The sequence below is a fragment of the Macrotis lagotis genome, chromosome X, assembly GCF_037893015.1.
Source record: "Macrotis lagotis isolate mMagLag1 chromosome X, bilby.v1.9.chrom.fasta, whole genome shotgun sequence".
Lineage (NCBI taxonomy): Eukaryota > Metazoa > Chordata > Mammalia > Peramelemorphia > Peramelidae > Macrotis > Macrotis lagotis.
The window spans coordinates 105,241,622-105,251,636 of NC_133666.1; the positions used below are offsets into that span (position 1 = coordinate 105,241,622).

The window sequence follows — 10,015 nt, forward strand, 5'->3', positions numbered from 1 at the left end:
GCATAGCAATTCTCCAAACAACCCAAGAAATCATTGTCCCAATTATATTACAATTCATTTTTTTTAAAACACAAAGCATTATGAGGTAGTGGAAAGATATAAAGACCTATCCTCAGAATGAGAAAGACCTGGCAGATATATTTGCTCTGTTACCATGGGATAACTTCTTTTTTAAAAAAAATTTAATTAATATTTTATTTGTTTTCCAATTATATATTAGTAGTTTCTACCTATCATTTTTGTAAGGTTTTGAATTTTACAATTTCCCCCCCACCCTCCCTTCCCTCCTTCCATCCCCCACAGAAGGCAGTTTGATAATCTTTACATTATTTTCATGCTATACATTGATCAAAATTGAATGTGTTGAGAGAGAAATCATATCCTTGAGGAGAAAGTAAAATATTAGAGATAGAAAAATTATGTGGTACATAAGACACTTTTTAAAAAAAATTGAAGCTAATAGACTTTGGTCTTTGTTTAAACGCCACAGTTCTTTCTCTGGATATAGATGATATTCTCCATCACAGGTATTCTAAAATTGTTCCTGATTATTGCATTGATGGCATGGGAAAGTCTATTAAGGTTGATCATCACCCCATATTTCGATTAGGGTGTACAATGTTCTTCTGGTTCTGCTCATCTCACTCAACATCAGTTCATGCAAGCCTTTCCAGGTTTCTTATCCTTCTTGAAATCCCATCCCTCTTGGTTTCTAATAGAACAATAGTGGTCCATAACATACATATACCACAATTTGTTCAGCTATTCCCCAATCCATGGACATTCATTCATTCAATTTCCAATTCTTTGTTACCACAAATAGGGCTTCTATGAATATTATATTTGTACAACATATATGCCTTTTTCAGGGTATAGACACAGTAGTGGTATTGCTGGATCAAAGGGTATGCATATTTTTGCTGTCCTTTGGGCATAATTCCAGATTGCTCTCCACAAAGGTTGGAAAGAGTTCACAACTCTACCAACAATATATTAGTTTCCCAGCTTTCCCACATCCCTTCATGAGGGTTCCCTTCATGGGTTTCTCCTTTCCTACCCTGGTGATATGACATATACTAAAATTTCCACTATTTCAAGCTTTAGCTATTGATCTTTTATACCTAAGTATGACAAATACTTATGACATTCTTTACATAATAAAATCTAATGTTAACTTCCAAATATTCAACAGACCAAATTAACTGATGCTCTTCTTTTCATCTTCCTCCTCTCTTTTTTCCCTTGCTTCCCAAGATTGATCATTGTCCTTTCTGGAATATTGGCCAATCTGATAGATGTGAGATAGTACCCTAGAACTGCTTTAATTTGCATTTCTCTAATTGGTAATGATATAGAGTAATTTTTCATATGACTATGGATAGCTTTGATTTCCTCATCTATAAATTGCCTCTGCATATCCTTTGACCATTTGTCAATTGGGGAATTGCTTGTTTTTTTTTATAAATTTGACTCAGTTCTCTAAATATTTTAGAAATGAGTCTTTTGTCAGAAATACCAGTTGTAAAAATTGTTTCCCAATTTACTACATTTCTTTTGATCTTGGTTACAGTGGTTTTGTTTGTGCAAAAACCTTTTAATTTAATGTAATCAAAATTATCTAATTTGGTTCTAATGATGTTATCCATCTCTTCCTTGGTCATAAACTGCTTTCTTTCCCATAGACCTGACAAGTAATGGAATAATTTCTAAGGTTACTCTCTAAGACTCTAAAAATCTTAAATTTCAAAGCCTATCTATAAGCCTATTTATAATGATAGATGGAATTTATTAGTCTAAATTCCAGATATCAACAAAATTGCAAGTGGTGTTATTAAAAAGAAAGAATCATAGGGATTTCAAGTGAGAAAAGACCTTTTAGATAATATAGTCCAACTCTTGCTCACATCATTTCACACTTTTAAGGTCTGCATGAATAATTTGATCCAAATTGGAACTTATGCTGCCTCCACATTCCAGCAGTTCTTAATGAATGAATAAAAAATAATTTATTATGTAATTATTATTTGCCAAGCACTGTTTTTAGGACAATAATTGATGATGCTGTTTATCCTTCATTCTCAAAGAGGACCAGGACATCAGAGAGGTGAAGATATAACAAATGAATTGGATTTGTATGAGGAGGTGCTGTGATAAGTCACCAGCCTCACTCTCTTCCAGAGCCATCTGGATCCAGTGACCACAGATGAATCAGGACAATCCTCCTGGCTTCAAGACTAGTGCTCTATCAACTGCACCATCTAGTGCACAATAATTACCTTAGGCGTAAATAGCATATTGTGAGTACATTCTACTTCTAAGTCAGCCCTTCAAAAAAAAAGTCATTTTTAGTTACAATGGATTTTAATTAACTACAGTGGTCAAAGGGCAATTTGTGTCCACTGCTATGCCCCACTATAGGGCAATGATGGAGAAGGCTAAGAAAATGCAGTTAACTGGAACAATTTTGAGGAAAACTGTCATCTCTTTTCCATTCCTAAATTAACTGACTTTATTGTTTCAAATATTCCTAAATTTCTTTTTTCATTGCTCGTTTTAAAATATTTTTAATTTTTTCAATTAAAAGATAATTTCCAATATTCAGTTTTATAAAATTTTCTTCCTCCTACCCTTTCCTCCCCCTCCCCTACAATGGCAAGTAATTTAATATAGGTTTTATATATGTACACATATTTCCATATTAGTCACATTGTGAAAGAAGAATCATAACAAAAAGGGGAAAATAGTGAAAAGGAAAAAGCAAAAAAAAAAACCAAATTTTAAAAAAGTGATAATAGTATGCTTTGATCTGCATTCAGATTCTATAGTTCTTTCTCTAGATGTGGATGACATTTTCCACCACAGGTCTTTCATTGTTTTATTGTTGAAAAGAGCCATGTCTATTATAGTTGATCATTGCAGAAATCTGCTAGTAAGGCATACATTGTACTTCTGATTCTGTTCACTTGACTCAGCATCAGGTCATGTAAGTCTTTTCATGTTTTTCGAAGTCAGGTCATTCATGATTTCTTACAGAACAATAGTACTCCATCACATTCAAATACCATAGCTAGTTCAACCATTTCCCAATTGATGGACATTCTTTCATTTTCCAATTCTTGGACCTAACAAAAAGATCTGCTATGAATTTCTTGTACATGTGGGCTTTTGGTCCTTTTTTAGGATTTCTTTGATATACAGACCTAGCATTGGTATTGGTGCATCAAAGAATATGCAGTTCGCCCTTTAAGCATAGTTCTAAATTGTTCTCCATTATATGGATCAGTTCACAACTCCATCAACAGTGTATTAGCAGCACAGTTTTCCCAGGGTCTCCAACCTTTATCATTTCCCTTTTCTATCACAATAGTCAATCTGATAAAGTTCTTTTAATTTGCATTTCTCTAATTAATAGTATTTTTTCACATGACTATAGATAGCTTTAATTTTTTATTCATATTCTTTGACCATTAATCAATTAGGGGAATGACTAGTATTCTTGTAAATTTGACTCAGATTTCTATATATTTTAGAAATGAAATCTTTAGTAGAAATACAGGCTGTAAAAATTGTTTCCCAGCTACCTACTTTCATGCTAATCTTGGTTGTATTGGTTTTGTTTGTGCAAAAACTTTTCAATTTAATTTAATCAAAATTATCTACTTTGCATTTCATCATCTTTTTTGTTCATAGATTCTCCTTCTCTCCATAGATCTGACAGGTAAACAAATTCTTACTCTTCTAATTGATTTATGGTATCACCCTTTATGTATCATTGTATAAAGTGTGAGATATTTGTTTGTACTTAGTTTTTCTAGTAGTTTTTAATCAAATGGTGAATTCTTATCCCAAAACCCAGTATCCAACAAAAGATTAGTTGTTTACTGTTGTTTCTTGTGACTAACCATTCCACTGATCCACCACTCTATTTCTTAGCCTATACCAAGTTGTATTGATGACTGTTATTTTATAATATAGTTAAATATCTGGTATGGCTAGGTTACTTTCCTTTGCCTTTTTTTAATGTTTAAATGAGTTTCTCAGATTTAAATCCTAAAGAGCCTACAATTACAGTTTAGTAAAGGCTGATATGTTTTAAAATATCTTTTTTTTCATTTAAATTTGTTCAATTAAATAAGACAGATCACTGCATTCATAAATTATGTGAAGCCCTGGATTGCTTCTGTAGGGCTAGCCTCCCACCATTCTATCCCCAAGAAAATGAGGATTACTACAAAATTAAATTGGAGGTACATCTAATTAATATGATGAATTCATACAATGAAATATTCATTAGTTGCAACTCCATGAGGACATACAATAGACATTCTCTATATGCTCTCTAATTGAACCCTTCTTTGGATAACAATTCCTTCTTTTGACTTTGAGAAAATCAACGTATTTTCCTGTACAATGAACCTTTTCTTATTCCAACCCTAGCATAAATTTAAAGAAACAAAAGAGAACCATTTTCATGTTGCTTCAGGGTCTCTAAGGGAACATAATCTAGACATTTAGACTATGACTACATAAAGCCAAAACAACAGATTGTTTCAGTCAAAAAAAAAGTGTCCATTGAATACAAAAGAATCAGTAGATTGACCGAACTAACTGGTCAACTCAGGCAAAATGGCTAGTAGAGGAACATTATGACATTAAGGCTGAGGCCTCTAAAATACCTCCAAATCCATGATGGCTATCCATACAGAACAGAGGGAAATACAGAAATTTCCTTCATTCTGCTAGTCTTCTTCAATTATGGAATATAGTATAGATTGTGGGAAATGTTAATCTCCAGACTAAAGGAATTCAGAGACAGATTAGCAGTAGTTCTCAATCTGCCTCTCTTAAAACAATCAAAAATTCAGACAGTGGGTATCTATAGTATGATAAATATAAGTAAAAAAGAGCCCAACAAAACACAACACTCTTCCTCACAATTATTCATGGCAATTCAACAATCATCTATTTCTTAAGGAAAGAAGGAAAAAACTAAATTTAACCCTGCTTACTTGAACTCTTTTCAGTGTCTTCATCTTCTTCTTCTTTCACTTCTATTTGCACTGTCAAAAATATAAAAATAAAAAGCTGAGTTTTTAAAACAACAAACATTTTTAAAAGTTCTGTTAACTAAATTATTACAAAATGGGCATTTCCATTTGCACACACACAAAAGTGACTACACATGTAACTGAGCCTCCATTTCATACTACTTCTTGATTTTTAAACATATAATAAATTGAACACATTGCTTTTAGGGGAGGGTTTTTTTTAATTACAAGGCAGTGGAGTTAAGAGTGACTTGCCCAAGGTCACGAGCTAGGTAATTACTAAGTGTCTGAGGCCATATTTGAACTCAGGCCCTTCTGACTCTAGGACTGGTGTTCTATCCACTATGCCACTAAACTGTCCCCAAAATGTTGCCTTTAAAAAACTGCCTAGCTTTTTGTCTGTGCTTCCTTCTGAACTTTCTTCTATTTATGAATCTAAAAAAGAAAAAATCTTTTGATGGATTTCTGTCTCTGTATGTGTCTGTATCTTTCTGCACCATTATTTCTAATCTAAACTCTATTAATGTCACAAATTAAAATCAGAGGGAAAGAAAACCCTTGGTAACAATATGCAGCATCAAACAAAACAAATCCATGTGATGTTCATGTCCAAAATAAAAAAAGTCTTTTTCAACAATTTGAATCCATAACTTCTTAATGAGAAAGTAGGTAATAGATATGGTTTTTCTGAATTGCTGTTCTTTACAATGTTTTGTTGTCATTCTATGAATTGCCTTCTTGGCTCTGCTCACTTTGTTTTGCATCAATTTCTCCTTTCCAGGATTCTTGGACATTTTTTTCTGTCATTTCTTATAATTCAATAATTCCTTTACATTCATATATCACAATTTATTCAGCCATTCTTTTATTTATGGGTTTCCCCTTAAACTCTAGTTCTTTTATTTTCTTTTAGCTTTCTATTCCCCCTTTGGTATCAGGATGTTTGTTTCCTTCTGACTATTCCCTCTTGTATATGCAAGCTTGAGAAACTTTTTATTAAAAGAGGAAATAAAAGTGAACTGTCTCTTGGTGTGTGGGATGAAGGTGGCTTGTTATGTACCTGGCAGACAGAGGAAATGATCCAGAAAAGCTGATCTTAAAGATGAGAACAGAGTAAGGAGAGCAGGGGACATATTGTTGAGAATGTCTAATAACCTTCTTCCTCTCTCAGTTCCTGCAAGTCTAGGATCTGAGCCCTGTGATCCATCATAAACTCTCAAAGAAACTCTGAGCCAGAAGGAATCTTAGAACATAACATTCTGTCCCAGCATGGGTCCTTAGTTATTTTACCTTTCAGGCCTGTTTTCTCATCTTAAAATGAAGAATTTGGATGAAATGATATCTAAGGTCAATTCTGGCTCGCCAAACACTAGTGAATGTAGCTAGCTCCAGAGCCAAAAGGAGATGGAGAGCACAGGAGGTCAGAATGAGAAGGCCCTCTGGAGACCATTTCAGTTCAACTCTTTATGGATGGAGACTTGAGATTCTGGAGTTCCCACTCCTGGTCCCTGGAAAAACTGGCATTCAGAACTAGAATTTTAGCTCCACATGGGCTGTTTTGGGGGGAGGAGAGGAAGAGAAAAAAGGAATATGGTCTTATCTGGGGCACTAAAACTTATTTCCTCCTAGATAACCCCAGTCTAATCCTCATAAGGCAAATCCATAAATCATAGAATTTAAAGCTGGAAGGGAACAAGTTCAAAAGCCTCGTTTCCTAGTGAGGGCTCCAAAGAAATCAGGTGGGACTGGCCAACCTTAAGATATAGATCTGTGATAATTCTGTCAGAAAAGGCCCATTAAAATGAGTTTTAACATGGCAGCAGCCTCTGAGGACCTTCCTGGGCCTGAGTGGCTTAGTAGCCCTGATGAATGGGAAGGGTTGATCTCAAAGGTCCCCCAATTCCATGTCCCTTTCTATGTCCACTGCTATTCCACCAGGCTCAGAAAGAGGAATATCAGTGGTAAGATAAGGGCAGAGGCCATATCCCTGATATTCAACATCATTGAACTGCAGAGCTGGTAAGGGACTTCTAAGAGTATTGGGTCCAAGCTATACCTGAGCTGGATTTTTCCCTAAAACATCTCTGACAGGTGATCATTCAAATGCTATTTGATGACTTCCTAGTGATGGGGAACTCACAGCCTCCCTTGGCTCTTGTTCTACTTTTGGGCAGCTCTAATTATTATGGAAGTTCTTCCACACATGGACACTAAATCTACCACTTTGTTGCTTCCCCACCAATGTACCTGGTTCTGCCCTCCAGGCTCAAGCTGGATGTGAGACACAGCACACCTTGGAGACAAACAGAATATATTAATATTTACATAGGTGGGGCATGATACTGGAGTACAGGGAAAAGAAAAATAGAATCAAACTGGTTCAGCAGGAGGGAGGGGACAGCAGGTTGGAAGCCACATAGCCCACCAATTAGCCCCTGGGACTACAAAGAGTCTGCAAGGTCAAGAGGTGGAGGGGCAGTAGTCATGTGGAGTGGGGCAAAGTCTAATCCTGAAGGCTGAATGGGCTAGGACTGCTGCTCCTGCCCAGCCATATACAATCTGTCTGTAAAAGTTAAAACAGAACACTGGGATGACATGTTGATGGGCAAAGGGGAGCATGTGCTTGAGAAGACAGAGGAAGTGTGGCAAGGAAGTCAGCAGCACTCACTAAGAATCCAGAACAGCCATGGTGGCTGTGGAAGTCCTGAGATGATGGCAGCCTGATCCTGCCCACTAGCCTCTGGAAAGGGCCTGGAGGGTCATCTTGAGCCAAGACCCCAATGCAGATCTGGCTCAACTCCCTGGGGAGGGGAAGGGGCAGAGACTAGATTCAAATCCATCTGGGCTGCTAGAGATTTATTCTTCTGCTGCCTCTCAGAGAGGCTCAGGAAGATCTTTTAAGGTGCTGAGGGGTCCTGGACTCCAAAGGAGTCTGATACTCACTTCCTAGCAGGGCTTTCTCCTAATTGGCTATGGGGCCCCCTCTCCTTCACAGTGCTACAGGACACCAGTCCTTATCTCTAAACTGAACTGGTTTCCTTGTCAGGACTGCATCCTTGGAAGAAAGAGGCAACACTAAGGAGACTCCCATTCTGTCTCTCTCCCCAAAGATCCATTCATGATGCCATGGAACCTGAGGGCAGGTAGTTGAGTACCCAATAGATCAGGGGACCAATGCTCAAGACATTTTGTGTCCCCTGGAAAAAGCAAAGTGAGTCAGCTTGACATGGGCAGGGGTATGGGTACGCAGGTTTGGAGGAGTGGGTGCCCACAAGAGCAAGATGGAGGTTCTGAATCAGAGCACCACGCTGGGTCTGTCCTTCACCCAGGCTTGCTAACTATCAGCAATACCTTTAGACAAAACTTAGTTCCTCTGAGATTTTTCCCTGTGAGGGAAGACAGGGTACTGGTCTGAACTGGATATGCAAACCTGAGAATCAGGGATGCATGGTAAGGCAGAACATAGGTAGTAGCCAGGTGAGTTCATGTAGAGGAAAGGAGGACATGGGGGGCAGTGGCAGGGGAAGGGAGGGGAGCCCTCTTCAATGCATCTCTTATGACTGGTCACAAACTGCTCCTGTGATAGGTAGGAAGATCAGAGTCGAGAGGGGACACTCTTGACCATTGGAAAGTGAGACCCCACTTTGCTGGGGGTGCTGGGACATCCTAGGAAATGGCAAGGGAAGGAAGGAGATACAGAAATGAGGGCAAGGCTTCCTGCTGAGACATGAAGGGAGCTGGTCCCACAATCTTCCCTAGTGCCAGGGAGGGAGAGGACACAAACAAGTCTAAGGGCTTTCGAGCTGCAGAGTTCTTTATCTTGGGGAATACCCAAACACCAGAGACGGCTTCAGAGTGGATTCTGCCAGATCCCCGTCTGGAGGAAAAGACCTGACTTCAGGGTAAGGAGTCAAGGACCTCTTAAGTGGCATGGATGACGGTGCCCCTCAGGGATGCCACGCTGCACAACTTCCGAATCTTCTCAGCCACGATGATAGGGTTCTCCTTGCGGATCTTCTCAGCAGCTTCAGCCTTGTAGTCAAAGGGACAATTGTGTTTTTCTGAGTATCGGTGCATAGCACAAAACAGATTTGTACAGCGACAGTCAAAGCCTGTTAGACCCACTTTTTTCTGACAAGCAAAGCAGCGATTCTTTTTCTGTTTGGGTTTCTCAAATGACTTCTCTTCCTCAGAGGAGCTCTGAGATGTCTCGAGAAGTGAACCTGTTGAAGGACTTGGGGCGATGGCCTCATCTGCCTGGATGTAGCTGCTGGTCTGGCTCTGGCTGTCTTCTTTCGATATGCTCATAGCTGTCATCTGGTGGGTCACAGGGGTCTGAGAGCTCGATCTGGCTAAGATATCAGGTGTCGGGTCTGTCTGCTCTGTACGTGCTGCAGGGAAGGTCTCCAGGGCGGCAGGGCTGGGGCTGCTGGCTACTTGGGGGCTTATTCGCCCACTGTTCTGCTGCCGCTGGAGAAAATCCTTATAGCACACAGAACACGTGCCGTTGGTTCGAGGGCTCCCGTAGAAGCCGCAACCTGTGGTGCAGAGCAGGGGCCCCTGGGTCTGATTGGTCTCCTGGGCCATGGCTGTGTTGAGCTCAGCTCCTGACATCAGACACCAAGGTGGGTTGGGTCCTTTCGCTGTCGCGGCCCCGGGGGGCCGCCCGGACCCGGGCCGGCGGCGGCGAGGGCGGGCTCGGGGCCTCCCGCCGGGGGGAGGCGGCGGAGCGGGGCGGCCCGCGGAGGGAGGCCGGCCGGCCGGGGCGGAGGGCTGGCGGGGCCGCTCGTCGGCCGCTCACGCGCGCCCAGGCGGCCCGGCCCCGCGGCGGGGGCCCAACATGACCTCCGAGCCTGACTATTCCCTCTTGATATTATTCTATCCCTTAACATTCCCATCTTCATTTATTTTCCTATTGAATTTTGATGTACTTCTATTCCAAACTTGCTGTGTGTGTGTGTGTGTGT

General features: G+C 39.8%; 1 protein-coding gene across 1 annotated transcript; it reads right to left on the reverse strand.

The window, feature by feature from the left end:
• Positions 1 to 8,692: 8,692 nt before the first annotated feature.
• Positions 8,693 to 9,779, reverse strand: LOC141498542 (AN1-type zinc finger protein 5-like). The gene has a single exon (XM_074201757.1). The coding sequence runs from the start codon at positions 9,660 to 9,662 to the stop codon at positions 8,970 to 8,972; it is 693 nt and encodes a 230-aa protein (XP_074057858.1). The 5' UTR covers positions 9,663 to 9,779; the 3' UTR covers positions 8,693 to 8,969.
• Positions 9,780 to 10,015: the final 236 nt, after the last annotated feature.